The sequence below is a fragment of the Zonotrichia leucophrys genome, chromosome 8, assembly GCF_028769735.1.
Source record: "Zonotrichia leucophrys gambelii isolate GWCS_2022_RI chromosome 8, RI_Zleu_2.0, whole genome shotgun sequence".
NCBI lineage: Eukaryota > Metazoa > Chordata > Aves > Passeriformes > Passerellidae > Zonotrichia > Zonotrichia leucophrys.
Window position 1 is genome coordinate 21,162,056 of NC_088178.1, and position 16,871 is coordinate 21,178,926.

General features: G+C 40.5%; 1 protein-coding gene across 1 annotated transcript in view; it reads right to left on the reverse strand.

The window, feature by feature from the left end:
* EIF2B3 (eukaryotic translation initiation factor 2B subunit gamma) overlaps positions 1-16,871 on the reverse strand; it is a 94,307-nt gene that overhangs the window by 23,460 nt on the left and 53,976 nt on the right. Inside the window, exons 6-9 of the mRNA XM_064720166.1 lie at positions 6,661-6,791; positions 5,802-5,995; positions 1,807-1,884; positions 943-1,091 (exon numbers count right to left, since the gene is read on the reverse strand). Of these exons, the coding sequence (XP_064576236.1) occupies positions 943-1,091; positions 1,807-1,884; positions 5,802-5,995; positions 6,661-6,791 (552 nt within the window). The remainder of the gene's footprint in view (positions 1-942; positions 1,092-1,806; positions 1,885-5,801; positions 5,996-6,660; positions 6,792-16,871) is intronic.

Sequence of the window (16,871 nt, forward strand, 5' to 3'; positions counted from 1 at the left end):
TAGTTATGTAACAGTAGTATCCTCCATAGACCCCACATCCTTTGGGGTTTTATGTTTTTCAGATATGCAACTTTCAGAGCCAACTTGGCATTTTTTAAGAGTTTGGCCTTTTTCCTGAGGCCATAAGCAAACCTCAAGCCATGAAGGAGCAGAGAATTTATACAGGTCTGCACAGACTCAATCAGCAGTTTCCTTTCCACTGACATCCACAGGAAGCCAGCATGTATGGAAAGATGGGGGCATGCAGACATCAACAATTACAGACAGGCCACTTTTCCCACATTTGGAAATGTACAGCTCAAGGCTAACTATTTAGTCAGTGTCTTTAGTGCATGAGAAACCGCTACTAGTTGGCAGATTTTCTCTTTGAAAATTTATTAATTTATTACATCCCTCAATTTATTACACCCCTCCCTGAAAATCTATTAATTTATTCTATTACTCAGCATAGGCAATGGTAAAGTAAAGGCTGCAGGATGACAAAAGAAGGGCCAAAGAAAATGACATTTTAGGTGAAGCTGTAATGTTCAAATGTGAGAAGAATATTTCTAGCTGGCAAGCATACCACTTTAAAATATGCTTTGTGCCTCAAAATATTTTAGGGATACTCACTGATCCAGCCACTAAAATAACACTTGGAAGAATGACACACAAGCTCATACAGACACATATATCCACTTAACTAACTTACACATTCTGAAGATGACAGGGTCTACTGTAAAAATAAGACATTTATGTTCCAAGACTCTTTTAGTTCATTTCACTTGTGCACTTCTGGACTGCTTATAGAGACTTATTTATGACTTGGTCTTTGGAAACACACCCCCTGGTATCATCTCTTCTGGCTGAGGATACTTTACAGGACAAAAATTACTCACTCAGGATCTATCTAGAAAAAGAAACTGCAAATTTAGGGAAGTAAGGTACAAAAAGGTAACTTACCCTTCCTCAATTGTAACAGAATTCATGATGATACAGTTTGTTATCTTAACTCTGTCTTTTATGGTACACATGCTGCCAATGATGGAGTGTTTGATGGATGTCTTCTCTCCAATTTGTGTGGATGACCCAATGATACTGTCTGACCCAATCTAGAGAAGAAAAGAACAGAAACTAGCAAAAGTACATGGAGCTCTCTGATATGTGTTCTCCATACATCTCTCCCAAAGCACATCTCAAGCACTCATCAATAAAATTTACCCTGCTCTACCCTGAGGGATCCTTGGCAGAGGAAAGACCTGAAAATTTAGGGCCCATCCCATAGGCAGACAGACAGTCTTCCCAAGGTCTGTTAGCCTGGTAAAACTCCTAAAAAAATCCAGTGGATCTGGCTTTGTAGGCTTAATGCAGAAAGGTAAGCACGGTAGGCACGTTCCTGCTGGTACTCACTGGTTTCACTCAGGTTTGCCCTGTGAGACCTGTAAAAGGGAGGCTTGAAGCTGGCATTCAACCAAAACACATTAGCAAGAAGCAAAGCTAAAATACTGATCCTTTCTGGGTTTGGTGTCCTCAGGGAGGCAAATTGCTCAACTACCAGGAACTGCCATGAGGGAACAAGAGGCTGCAGTGTCTGACTTGGGAGTAAGACAGACTTTTTACCAAACATTTTAAAAGAGAGAGATTGAAGGGCAGGAACCCATGGATGAGCCTACAGAAGACTCTGGGCTGCATCACCTACATTCCACCATTCCACACTTCAGAACTTGGCTTCACTTCCAACAATGGGACTGAATTTTAGCAAGCAGTCCTTGAAATAAATGGCTGCAGACTACTGAAAGAACAGAGATGGGAAAAGGCAACACTTACCATGCCTCTGTCAGTGATCTGTGCAGACCCATGAACCAGTGACTCTTCCAGTCCCAGATTAAGCAATAATTTGGGAACCTACATGAAAAAACCCACATCACAAATTAACATGATAGTGCTGTACCCACAAGATACATAAACAGCTCAAAGATGGCTTTGGTTTCCATTGCACAAGTGTATTTGCCACAAACATTTTAAATTATGGGGAAAGGTAGGTCACTGCATTTCAAATGTCCACCAGTTATGTGTGATTTATCATCTCTCACTTTTGTAAATGAGACAGGTACACTACTACCACAGTGCACTACATGTCTCCTTTCAGCTCAGCTTCCCACCTGTGGAGAAGCAGTGGCTCAGCAGCAGCAAGCAGACTGGCTCCAGGTGACATACTGTATGTCACCACAATGTCCAGCATCTGCCATTCCTAATGCAGCTCAGCTTGTTTTACACGGTCCAGTAAAGCAAGGGAGGGAAGCAAGTAATAACAAATATAAACCAGTAAACTGGCATAAAAAGATGACTGTGTCCAGCCCACTCTATAAGATAGCACTCTGAGGCATGGGCAACAAAACTGTATTTCAGATGTTAAAGTGGAAAGAAACTAAAGGTGATCAAGTGGCTATTCCAGATGATGGAAAGCTGCACAAGAAAAGGCTCTTGACAGAGAGAAGGCAGGTGTTAGATAAGCAGACAGAGTAGCAGTAGGTAATAAAGAGAGACACAGCCCATGAGGCAGCCAAGAACAAATCCATGGAGAGCAATTCTAAACTGGCTCCTGAAAGGAAGGGGAACTAGCATTGTAGGAGATGGGATATCACTCCATCATTCCTCCTTTTGTGGGTGAAAGAGCAGCCTGAGGCATTCTGCATCTCCTGGCTGAAGTCAAGGTCACACAGCACAGAAGAAATGATGACAGCAGGCTGGGGATGTCAGGGGAGGTGAGAGCATTGCAGCAATGCACAGACACAGTGCTACACAGTTACTGGCAGGAGTGATGCCATGTATGATGTCTCTTGGTAGGACAGAGAGATAGGGATGTATGAGGGCTAAGAGGTCTGTGTCACAGCAAATTGTCTGGCTGAATGAGAGGCAGCCTGTGCTGGGGCTGCTGTGGAGCTCTGCACATGCTGCTTGGCCATCCACAATGTGGGCACCCACTGTCCATCTGGGAGGTCATCTGGAGTCTCAGCACAGTGATGGTGAAACTGAGTTTGCCTCAAAGGAGGAAGTAGCATTCATGAAGTCTTCCTTTTCTCTACCCAAGCACCTATTTTTACAAAACTCTCAGAAAAGCTTATCTCCGAGATCTCTATTGCTCTGTTAAATTTGGCTGAATGTTACCAGCAATTTCCAAAGATGCTATTAAGGAACTGCTACACACTACAATTGTGTAAAATTATTTCCTTAGAAAGCTGGGATAACAAGAGCTGGTGGCTAAGGAATGAACCTCAAAAAGCAAATCCCACAGATCTGAAGAAGATGGGATGAGATGAGTTCAGATTTCTGAGCTATCATTTCAATTTGCTTGTTGCCCCAGTAGACATTTTCACATCTGCAGCTCTTTATATCTTGAATTTGGCCCTTCCCACCAGACTTGGATTATGTTTATTTTTTAAAAAGCAAGAGTAGATTAGATCCTTCATTCCAAGGTGCAGGCACGGCAGAAAACCACCAGGTTACCAGAACACCACAAATTAGGCAAACCTGATGATGCTGGCTGGGTGAAGAGATGTCCCAACATGTCACCTGACACAAAGATCCAGGACAGGAACACACACTAAAGCATACCTACAGCATAGGTTGGAAAGATTTCTACTATCCAGTGCTGATCTGCAGGAAAAGAAAAAAATGAAGAAAGGCTCTTGACCTCCCCAGTGGAAAGGTGGTGGGGTGAAATAAATAAAGGATTTTACTGGCCAGAGCAAAGGCCTTATTAGAATCAGTCAGTGGTAGTGCAGCCTGAGGGGTAACCCACAAAAGCTACAAGCTCAAGCATTTTGCTCTGAAAAGAAAGGTTAGACTGGGGGCAGGAGTCAGAGGGAGTGCCTGGGTCAAGGGAAGGTTTAAGATGTGTTTGGATTTAATTCATCTTACAAAGAAACTATTTCCTGCTATTGAAGATAACTCCCTCCTGAACCCACCTGCCCACACACAGGCTGCAGGCATCCAGAAACCCAGCTGGAAGTGAAATGATGTGAGCAGTGTTTCCTCACCAGAAGGGCAATGGGTTAGGATGCCATTCCTTCCCACAGCTACTGGACTGGACTGCTACTGCTATGTGAGTCTGTCCTTTGGGATCTCAGAGTTGTAGGTCCTGACTTTGCAGCAAGGGGACCAGAATCTGGTCTGTGAAGGCCAAGATAAGAGCAAACTAAACACCCAAAATCTTCCTTAGAGACCAACAAAACAGGTAACCCTGCAACCCCCCCCCCCCCCCCCCACAATCAAATTAAATGTGCATCTTTTATGAGGATTAGCAAGAGAAACAAAATGCAGTGGCACTGTAAAAAGGAACTGCTTTCTCACAACTCCTCATTAAGCTCCATTTTATGTTTTACCTCCACATAGTTTCCTTAGAAATTTTACCATCCTGAAAAAGTTCAAAATTCAAAGAAAATCCTTTCCAACGTTGAAGGCCCCAATGTGACTTCAAAACACTAATTCTTTGTACCACCCAGGAGCAAATATATTTCCTGAACTAACCAAAATGTAGAATATTTAGGTTAAAAAAAACCCAACCAAAAACAAAAAACCAACACAAAAAATCCCACATGGAGTCTGACTGGCTTAACTCAATAACTTTTTACTGAAGTGGCTGCTGCCAAATGTACACGCACACTTCCCTTAGCAAGTGGTATTCTCCCTTAACCCTTTGGACACACTTGCTCCTGCTATTTTTGGGAAGTTTTCTCTGACAACAGTGCTGCCTTTCTTCCTCATCTCCCTAAGCACAAAGCAAATCACTTTATTTATGTGTTCCTCTACAAACATCAAGGAGAAAGAGCTCCGGTGTGTAAACTCATGCTGCCATTCCACAATTCTGATTTGCATGAATTAATCCATTAATGTTGTCAAAAAGAAAGCAACTCAGTCTGAGAGCAAGTGCAAGGCAGTGACCACTTCCAGAATTCCCAATACAACTTTTTCACCTTTCCAGCCCCACTTCCAGAAATATTGAGTCTTTCCTCACTGGTCTTTCAAAACTAGAGGAAACTGTCCATTCATGACAGCAATGAAGTTCATCACTAGCAGAGCAAAGTACAGAGAACTTGTATATTGCATCAGCCAACGTAGCAAAAAACCCCCCACAACCCTGCCCCACAAAGATATTAAGAGCTTTTAATCACCAGCTTGTTAGGTAGTACAGGATTTCCCTAATTCTCATCTGTTATTTTTTTCTTTTATGAATTCTCAGTAGTGTGAAAGTGAAAGCTGCAACAGATGCTGCCTCAGATCAAGAGTTCACCTCTGTCTGTACCTGGAGCCCCAGAGTAGGAAAACCTGTTCATAAAAGAATTCTTTTATAATGGAAATCATTAGGCAAATGAAATGAAAGGGTAGTTTACATCGCTCTTTAAATTGTTAATAATCTTTGCTATTATCACAAACAAACACCTGCTAGGAAGAGTCCAGTCAGAACTGACCTTGCTTTTAGGACATGGAGGACATTGATTAAATGAGCTATCAAAGTTACTTCCATTCTTATTTCTACACTTTGTGGCTCTTTGGCTGCAGGTCTTGCCGCTCCCAAAAACCCACAAGAGTGTGTAGGGTGAGGATTTTCTCAGCTAAATCAAATCTAGAGTAAATCAGCGACAGAACTGTTTCCTGGCCTCATGTCCTATCCAGCCAGCAGCAGGGTGATGTGTGCTTGGATAACGTGGCTCTGGTTCAATTCCCACATTCTCCTCAGCTGTGTCACAGGCAGTCACTCCTGCAGGGTGAAATGTCCTGTACTGCTGGATTCTCAGGTGGAACCTCTGTATTTTCCTCACCTGTCTGTTGGCTTCAATGTAGAGCCCAAGAGTATTCACTCGGTAGCACAGCCCCTCCTTCATGATATGGACGTAGCAGCGCACCTTCCCTTCGTGGAGAGTTTCATTCATATCTCCCCTCTGATCATTCCAACAAGAGTTATCTGGAGCAGGTTTCAGCAAGCTATTATCTTCCTTTATGAAACTATAAATGTCTGGAGAACACACACATGCATGAAGTTAGACAGGATTTAATGAAATACCTTCTGAAGAGGAATACTATTAAAATACTGTTGGTGAAGGGAAATATTCACCTCACCTCATCTCCATGGCTAGATACTCAGCAATCATTAACAGATTTTATCACATGTAGTGAGTAAGTGCTTATTTTTATTCTGCAGGTGTGAATTAAGGAATCAGGACAGATGCAATGTTTTGCCCAAGGTCACACAAGGAGACAGCAGAAATACTAGAAATAAAATCCAGAATCTGAGATCCTGTCGAGTTCCCAGTACAGGGTGGTTAAGGCTTAGTCTGTTGTCCTACCCAATTTTAGGAACTCCCTCCTAAAATTACATTTTCAACAATGAATCTAACTTTTTTCCAGAAAAAAACCCCAAACAAATTAGAGCTCCTAGCTGATTTGCTAATGGTTTACACCAAAATAAGGGAGGACAAAAAATGCATATAGTACACAATACTATTTGAAAAAGAAATCCACTAGAATATTTGCTAGGGAAAAAAGGTTCCTCTGCTGAGGAAAAAAAGCTGAGTATCTAAAATAGTGTTTCAGGCTAGTCCTGTACTCTACTCCATAGCTCAGCTGTAGCATATGGGCTTTAAAACTTCCATAAACCCAAATCTTTGATATTGTACTGACCTAGGGATGCTTGCTCTTTTTTCTTTTGGTCCTCTTCTTTGTTGTCTAGTCCTTGCTGCAATGATGCAGGAGAAGAAAACTGTTTCCTAACCAGATGTGGAATCAGTTCACTCCGGAGAGATGTGATTGTCCTGGGGAAAGAGACACATGAGTGAAAGCTAAAAATTATGTCTTCATTTTCTTTGCATAACATCATCAGACATTTTGCAAACTTCATGAGGATGAATCAAAATGGCAAGACATTAAGACGATGTCCACTAGTCACCTGCTTCCCTAATGCATTAAAATATAAAGAAATATTCAAAATGAGGAAAAAGATTCATTTTCAGAACTATGTCCCCTATAGTTTAACAGATGTGACTATAATTTAATATGTCATTATCCTACAATTCATACTGTGTGCAGATGGAATGCAGAAAGTACCAACCTTGTAATGACAAAAACTGAAGTCACTTTATATGGCTTAAAAATGGCATCAATTGACTGGAAAAGAGACAATAAAGCACCCACAGAGGGAAAACTTAAGCAGCTCCTCTTCTTTGTGATAAAAATATGAAAATGCTCAAGGTTATATGAAATATCAGATGGCTGAAGTAAAATTTTTATGATGCATTAATTATATTCCTGTTCAAATGACAGATCCAGAACATTTTAAAGACTCAATCCTTTAACAAGAGAAATTAAGACATTTCAGTTTAGGTCCCAAGGTCTTCATTTTCTTTAGATGCTCCAGTATAAAAGGTGTAAGTGAACAGAAAGCTTCCAGAGGCTTCAGCTGACAATACACCCATCTTCCCCTTGTACAGAATTCAACTTTTATTGTATCCATTCTGATACCCCAATACTAGGAGTGGGGAAATAGGAGGAGTTTTACCCCAAATCACCTATGCCTTAAACAAGGGTCCCAATCACTAGTGTATCTCTACTCTTACATTGATTTATACATTGCAATGAATCAACAAAAAACTCTCCCAAAAGACAAATATCAACATAGAAAGTCTATTGTACCATGGGATTATAACCCTGCAAATTTAATTTTGACTATGAGAAGAAAATTTTATTTTTCAATAAAGTATGTGGGGAAAAAAACCAAATCAACAGTTTTTACAGTTGGAGTGCAGTCTTAAAATAGCTTTATTGTTGTTGTTTCATTATTTTAACAATCTCCATTTAGTTACTGAATTGTGAATTATTTAAAGTAGTACTTGGGAAAATCATGCGGAAAATGAACTCAAACTTGGCATGTGTAAGAGGAAGTGCTAAACTTCAGAGGAAGGGTTGGAGAACTAACACAGTGAATTTGGCTAGAGGAACTCAACAAATAACAACCCACAAAGAAAGAGGAGTTGTTTAGAATAGAAGACAGCAAAACTAGGAACTAACTAACAGATTAAATTACGAAAGGCAAGTACTAGAATGAGAACAGTGAAAATTATTTTGGTTGGCAAAATCTCTAGCAAAGGGGGATCTTACACAGTTCAAACTTTAAGACCAGCTCAAAGCCCACCCATGCCCCTGTTCAGGTCAATGATAGTGAAGCAGACCTAAGGACCAAAACAGCTTTTCCTGTCTCTAGCTTTGAAGGGAAGATTCAGATGTGATTGCCAGTTCAGCCCTATGAACAAATACAGAACGTTTCTTTTCCTCGACAAACTTTTTCTTCAGCCCTCAGTGCAGGTTGTGTCACATCCTCTCTCCTGCAGCCCACCTCTGAAACTTTGCTTTTATGTTTTATTACAGCCAAGGAAAAGCTCTAGCCTTTAGTCTCTCCTCCTGCTCGAAAATAAGATTATAATCACCTTCAGATAGCTGTATTTCAGGAACTAACCAAGAGTAACACTTCACTCCCTAATCACCGAATTTCTGCCTGCTAACCACTCCCAGGCGCGCTCGCGCTCCCACACACGTGGGGCTGTGCAGATGGGCAGTTTACTAGCTCCCAGTGTTTGCCTGCAGCTGTGCCATTCAGCAATGATTTCCTGCTTGGGTTTTATACTGCATCCAAAACCGACAATCCTCTGTTTCCCTCAGAGGCTGGCTATGGCATTTATAAGATATATTACCTATAAAATACCCAAGTATTTGGCAGTCTTAAATAGTCTGATGCAGAGGACAACACAACACGGTAGGAAATGAAAGCAGTGGAAAGGGGAAAAGACAAAGTTTTGCAGTTTTGCCTGGTTTTTGATGGTTTAATCTTTCTTGGCCAAACTCCTGAAGCTTTCCTGCAATTCTCTGAAGTGCTAGCCACATTCCTTTGCCAAAGGTGGAGCAAATCTCTGGGTCATCCATAAGATGTGGCTCAGAAACACATCCTTCTTACTGGAAAAGGAAAACCAACAAGGTTCGCCTCTGCTTGCTGTTGAAGCAATTTATATGCAACATTAAAGGAATTTGCCTTTGGAAAGTAGTAAAAATACACAGTAAGGCCCTCTGTGAGAAAGATTTGGGAATTTTTCGCAACAGATCTTGCAAATGAAGACATGCAAAGCGATAGCAGGAGACTATTATCTGACTGTCAGCAGTGGGAGAAACCAAACATCTTGCTGGAACTAGGAAAGGAATTGAAATCAAAGGAAATGCAGAGGGACTGAAGACCCTTCATCAAAAAAGACAAAAATTAGCAGGAGTTTGGAAGAACCAACTGGCTTGTATTTAAAATTCTTACAACTAAATCCCAAACTTCACATGCCTATATTAAGAAGAAATAAACATAAGACTGCATAAGCTGAAGAAAGCACCGTTTTTATTCTCTTCAGGTTTTAAAACTTGGAGCACCCTGGTTTCTAAAGCTCGTTGTTTTCATTAGCACCAAGTGAAAATGAAATATGCACTGAGATCCACAGAAGGAAAAATCTCCTACAACCAGGAAAAAGAAAGTAAAAGGGTGAGTGGAAGGAGAGGAGGGCACACAAAATTTTGGCAGAAATCCAATTCTAAGCCAATGTGGAGTAAGCATGCTCTTGACACCTCAGAGCAAACTCCAGAGGGTAGAGAGCATAAACATGAACCTGCCTTTGAGAAACATTTGCCAAAATAAATATGTTTTCATAAAATCTAGCCCAAGTGACAGGCCCTTTTTCATGACTTTTCATTCCCTAAACTTTGATTTTTGAAGTTCTATCTGTCTGTTTTCACCTCAACAGAAAGTAGCAGGTTTTTTATGAAGCCACCAAAGATGGAGAGTGCTGTTAGATGTCTTCCTGTAAATGAAGAGAGGGGACACACTAATCCCCGAAGCACCTTACGTGGCTCCAGTATCCTGAGAACAAGAGTGGGCAGCAATTCTGAAAGAGGCTGATACTGATCATATTTTAAGCATGCAAAAAGAAGGATCATCCCTGCCATTCATGCAGCAGGTCACAGCTACAGGGGATGCTGGCAGGAGATGATGCATAAATGGGGGAAATGAAGACAACTGGGCAGTTGAAATTCATGGTGCAAGTGCAAGAAAAGAAGTGGGAATTCAAGTGAAGATGAAATAGTTAAATATCAAAAGAACCTCCTGGAAAATTCAATATTAAATGTACCTAAGAGATTAGAGCACACATCAGTTACTTGCAGTCAGCTATGTGGATTGCAGACTCAGACTCACACAATATAAACTTAGAATGTTCAAGGTCAACTTTACTTAAAATCTAAAGGGACAAAATTAATTACTAAAAATTAAGGGACAAAAATGGCTATTTGGTCAGAGAACTGTTATTTTACCAGCAAGACATAATTATACCTTTAGAATCCCTTTATCCCTGGTCCCTGTGCACTCTCTGTATTCCCAGTGTTTCTGGGATTTTTACATCTCATTAAAGGCACAGATAAGGTTCACGCTAAATTAAAAAATTTTACTTGTGAAAGAACTTTGGGTGAAAACACCCCACCTAGGTCAATAAGCTTAACATTTAAACACAGCTATGCAGAGTGTTTCAGAAACTTTTAACCATAAATAAACTTAAAACAATCTACAACATGGCAGAATTCAGTTTGTATCTATGTATGTTATATTATATTACATTACATTATGACCCACAGAGGACCAACTTTTACTTGTTGCTGAAAAGCAATTGCCTCTGGGATAAAGCTTATTGAAACTTCAGCAAGAAATGAAGAACAATGTAGCCAACTGAAACACAAGAAGAGTTTTGGGGGGAAAAACTCATACTGCCCCCTTAAAAAAGACCCAAAAAAAGGACAAAAAAAGATTTCACAATTATGCTTTAATGGGCTATGATTTCTGTTCTTTGATATATGTATTGCTGGAGACTCTGTCATAAGACATAGAAAATAATGGTTCTGACCAATGAAGATAAGGAAAGGAATCTCATGAAATATTTTACAATACAAGAGTCTATTTGAATCTAAGTTTAGGTGACCTTGCACAAGTCTAGGTAACTGTAAGTGCTTTTTGGCTTGATCCACAGCAGGAATAGGAGCATCCACAGCAGGAACAGGAGCATCCACAGCTTCTGCTTCCTGCAGCTAATTCTCACCAGCTTCAGACACCCTGAACACAACTGTCAGTTCCATTTACCGGCTGTCATTCATTTTCATTTTCCATGTTTAATGTTAAACACCATAAAATAGTATTAATGAGTATTAGCATTCTAATATCCTCCCTGTTTTATTAATCTGTGATGAAGCATGAAATCTACTGTTGCTGTCAGCACCCACCTGTGAAATCTGCTGTTACCCTCCATGGGTAGCTGCAGGGGGCTTCCCTTGCTATCACTGTCAGCACAATCAGCTACATCTACAGGTGCAGATAATGTTTGTGATTCCCCACTACAAACAAGCAGATCATTAGCCCTTTCATACCTATTTGTATCCTTTTTTTTTTTAAACAGGCAAATGTTAGCTCTTGTACAGCTATGCAAGTGTACACTGGGTTGGGTTCTGATCTTCGCTCCATGGCCTTCAACAGAGATTCTTCAGATCACATCAAAAGAACATGAGGCTGTATTTCAGACTGGTGCTCATAATTAATGTTAGAAATGTACACATAAATACAACTAAACAAATCCTAGGGCAACTTACAGTTTTGGCCAGAAAGGAGTTGCATGTTTATACAGAACAATAAAGATGTAAGAAAAAGGGAGGGAAGAATAAAAAAAAAAAAAGAGGGTGTGTTGGAAGAAAAAGAAAAGTTAATTCTGAACCCTGTAGGTACATAGTTCATGGTTCTCATCGTTTAAAGGATAAAGCCAAATAACATTTAAAAATTCCATGTAAGCTGGGAGCTCTCTTGTTGAATCTCAACGTTATTTTCTCCTGATCCTTTGATGGAGATTAAAAATTTCCATGTGAATACAAAGAAAGAAACAACAGTTACTCTGAGATTTTTTCCCTGAGCATTTAATGCTCCAAACTAGAGCAGCCAGCCACCATTCCCATCTCCTCCCCCCTCCTTCAAGAAAAAAAAGTCACCTCACTTTGAAGAAAAGACAAAACAGACAAAACAGGGTCAGGGCAAGGGGGATTAGGGAAATGATATTTATATCATGGACCAAATTAAAATGTCAATGCAAGAGGCAGGCAAACAGCCCATGCCACATATATACACCAGGCATGTTTCCTCAAGGAAACAGGAAAGAGATTTGAAAAGAGTTAATGCAGTCCTGAGTTAATACCACCTGCCTCAGACTCAACACCACTTAAAAGACAGTGTTTGGGTCCATTTCCCACAACGCCGTTTTAACAAGCACAATGGAAAAAGGAATTACAGGACTTTTCCCCTTCTTCTCACTGATTCATTACTAAAAATGCTGGAATTTCTGAGACATGCTAAGAATGTGGAGAAAGCAGAGAAGGACTACATGAAAAAGGAAAAAAAAATCAAGTGATAAATCTCGAGGGTGTGCCACATCTCTGCAGTAGGCTAATTCTGCCCTTACATCTTGCAATAATCCTTTTGCCTTTGTTTGGTGTAACCAAGACCAATTATAATAAAGGAAAATTCCAAAGTAACCAGACAAGCCAATAAATTATCAGGCAATTAATTGTGCCTAATTCAATAACCTGCAGCACTTGTCACAGCATTGAACATCTGTTATATCTTGCTATGTTCTGTTTCTCCTGTTCTACTCTCAGAATCTGGACCACAAAAAGAGCAAATACATTTCTCACACCCTGCCATAATTTCATATTAATTGTCAGTGTCTCTTATTTTTGAAGTTAAAAGCCTAGGGAGAAGACAAGGAAACTTTGAGAAATGTTCTACTAAAAGGTAATTCCACATGACTGCATTTGTGCTTCATTTGTCTTTCCATACTATTTTCTAACTAAAACCTTCAAGCCTGACAGCAACATACTCCCAAAGCTCACAAGAACGTGCATGACTCATTCAAAAGCCATTACACAGCAAGCCAGTAAAACTGCACAGCTTTGCAGGCTCAAGTTTATGAATGACTTCCCAAAACTGCAGAATCACCACCAAAACCCCACATTCTGGATGATGGAGGGAAAGCAGAAGACACGCAAGTGACAGTCACAGGCACCATAACACGGAGAGAAACCAGATCAAAGTATGAAAGGGATGGTATGGATGCAAACCACATAAAAGCTGTTCTCAAGTTCCACCAAGTCTGGATGCAGTTAAAGGAGCAGGGATCTAACTTCCACTTCTGCCAGAAAGCCCTTTGGGAAACAAGGCAGCTTTCTGAAAAATTGACCACAGAAATTAAAACTCCTCAATTACATACTCAAATCCTTTGAAAGCGTGTGCACACTCAGCTCAGGTCATCTAAGTAACCTTAACTCTGCCCACTTGCCAAACAGCCAGCAACACCCCACAGCTCCCAACTAACACAGCTTTTGCACAGGAATGCCAACAAGTTTAGACATTTTTAGAACTTCACTCTGACCAAAAGTCTCTGAGGCCGTCGGAGGCCACCCAGGGTGTTTGGCAGGTTGTACACACTGCTGAGGAATGGATCCCATTCATTCCCAGACAGCATCCCATTCTTCTGAAACAAGCGCACCTGCAGCAAATGGGACTCCTTGCCAGAACTCATCTTTCCCGTTTCTCTCCCACCTCCGCTTTTGCAGCCATCTGTGTCTGGCTTACCAACTTTTTTCTAAGTGCCTTTGAAATTAGGCCTCTTTTCTGAAAAAGAAACAGGCATTCTGACAATTTGCCTAAACAAACACATATAAATGATGCATTTGATAAGGCTGACATGTATCCATAAACCGATGAGTTATGTAAACTTTAGGTGCATAATTATGTATTTAAACACTTCAGACTTGTACAAAACATGTAAGTGTCAGAAAATCCAGACATGGCTGTAGCTTCAAATGGGCAACCTCTTCAACCCCACTCCACTATTGCATCACAGGCACTGGAGATGCCCACATGACTTTGCTCATTCTCCATGCAGATACTGGGCTTGGTGGTCTGCAATCAAACAGACCTATCCTCAGTTTGACTAATTTCTCTCAGCAGTCTGGGAAATAAACTGGAAGCTCTGATGTGCAATTCAATCCTGCTTCCACCTATACAAGTACCATTTCTATATCCTTCTCCCCAGCAATCACTCTACCTTACCTCCTATCCTCTATCCTCATTGCTAATCCTTGCTCCCCCCATCCCTGCAGGACAACTCTTCTGCTCTTTTCACCATAGTGTTTGCAATATGATCTTCTGTCTGTGATAAGACTAAACTTTTTTTTGTCTTCACTTTATCCTTTCTTGAAGAACTTTGAAAGCTTTTTGGCCAATAAATCCCATCTCCTCTTTTTCACGAGACAGCTTTTATTCATAATGTTCTTTCCAGGTGGTATTACTCCGTAAAAGTTTGGTGTAAAATGCCATAGGAGCTACAGTTCATCTCTGCATCTTTGATTTAGGGGAAATATCACTCCTTCTCTCCATTCAGCTACTGGACTTCTTCATAACCAGTAGCTCAACTCGACAGCATTCAGCATCTCCCATAGACTATTGAAAATGTTATACTTTTTTTTTTTTAGTTTTTTTCACTTTAAGTAAAGAAATTCACAGTTGCTCCTCTTTGATTCAAGACTGTTCTAAGATCAATCCTTACCTCATGCTCTAGGCTCCGTATCACATTCAAAATGGAACTCAGAGTACCATTACTGATTGAATGATGGTTCACTAACTTAAGGAAGACACTTCTTAGCTACTCTATCCATGTATGAGTGCCCTATCATCACTGGTAGCATTTACTGTCCCATCTATAAGCAGGAAGTTAGATGCCTCCCACAACAATAATTCAATGCAATAATAAAGTCAGCAAGAGTGCTATAGACATATTTATGATTGTTCATGCTTCATTTGCCTTGCTAAGGCACAATGAAATTTAACACTGAACACCCGGAATAAAAATAAATTTAAAAAACTATAAGAAAAAGCGGAATACTAGGAAGACAATAATTGTTTTCTTTCTTTAACCAAACTTCAATATGTCAGTAAAAGGGGACTCAGCATTTCAGAAGGACATATCAGTGACCGAGGTGTTGTGGAAGAAGAGATTTAGATGCAAAACAGAGAGGGACAGAAAAGAAAACATTATCTTGAAAATTGTACATTCAGATCATCTGAATGAAGAATACAAGGGAATTATATTTTTCACTGCAAGAGACACATATATGATATCATAGTATAAGGATTGTATCCTCGCAGGGAGAAGTCCAGCAAGGAAAGACAGTGACTTTACCCAAAGTATTATCTTACATGCAAGTAGTGCTGGGTACAGAAAATGTACTGCATTGATAAAGGAATGTTTAGGGTGATACTGCCCAAGTGGCAATGATTTAAGAAGAAAAAAATCAATGGGAAAAAAGCACACAAAGATGGGTAAACTAATTACTTCTCGGCTCTGAAATCACATCTTGTGTGAAGACAGAAGTCAGCTTGACTGAAGGTTACCCAAGGAAACTGAAACTGCATCAAGCAGTGGAAAAATAGTTAACCATTTTTAATGTTTATTATCAGATCAGAACAAGCCCAGCTGAGGCCACCAAGAGGGCCAAGAGCACATGACACAGGAGGAGAAGCTGGGGGAGCTGGGTTTGTTCAGCCTGGAGAAGAGAGGGCTGTGGGGGAATCTGATTACCATTTTCCACTACCACAAGTGAAGTGATACAGAAGACAGACAGAGTCTTCCAAGAGGTGCACAGTGAGAGAGCAAGAGGCAACAGATGCAAGCTGCAACAAGGGAAATTCCAGCTGGGACATAAAGAAAATAACTTTTCAGTGAGTGGTACAGTCCTGGGACAAGGCCCAGTTTCCATCCTCAGAGATTTTCAAAACTCCACTGCAAAAAAAACCCTGAGCAACACACGAGTTAGACTTGAGCAGGAGGCTGGACTAGATCTTGCTAGACATTCCCCTCCAATCTAAATATTTCTATGATTCTATAATTGAATGACATCTTTCATGCCCTTCCTATATTTACCTTTTTTACAGAATCCAAAGGGTCATAATATGATGCTGTAAGTCACAGTTAGAGAACAAAACTGACACATTTTAACATTTACCTTAGAAAAAATGTGCGTTAGGAGCAGCATTAGCTCCAATGCAGCATATCCAAAGATATGTCTACTCCCAGGTAGTCTGCCAACAGGAAAAGGAATTGTATTTCTTACAGAAGGCATTTGCTGAAAATCATAATGTGTTTAAATCTAGTTTGGATCATTAGGGCTTTTCCCCCTGAGGTTTCAGGAGTAAGCTTGATTGGTACCATGGAAAGATGATAGCAGTAATGATACCCTGGGGGATGAGGACATCAACAAATTTTAAATCCTGGCATTTCTAGTAAGGAGCAGGGAAAGCTCCAACAGCTGGATATGTTTGACAAGGAAAGGAAACGGGGAAGATGAATTGCCATTTCACATTGTAATAGATTAAATGCATTAAGGAGGAGCCTGGGCTGGGTTGATTGCAGGGTGTTTTTCCCCCTTTCTCTCTTCCTTGTTTGAAAAGCTACAATCTATTTGCCCTGACTTCACACAGTATACTTCCTGTAGGAGCTATTTGTTTATTTATCCGTTTTAATCACAAGGAAAGTATTCATTATAAAATCTCTCCTTACAGCAAAGGAGAAACCTTCCAGCCACACGGCTGACACATGTTAACTTGCAGGTATTCACAGAGCAGGTTCTGTTTTAAGCCATCTTTCAGGCAGCCACACAAAGACCACCAAAGCTGGGTGTTCAGCTCTGCCAGACCTCCCCCAGCCAGCAGCCCTTGCCAGGAA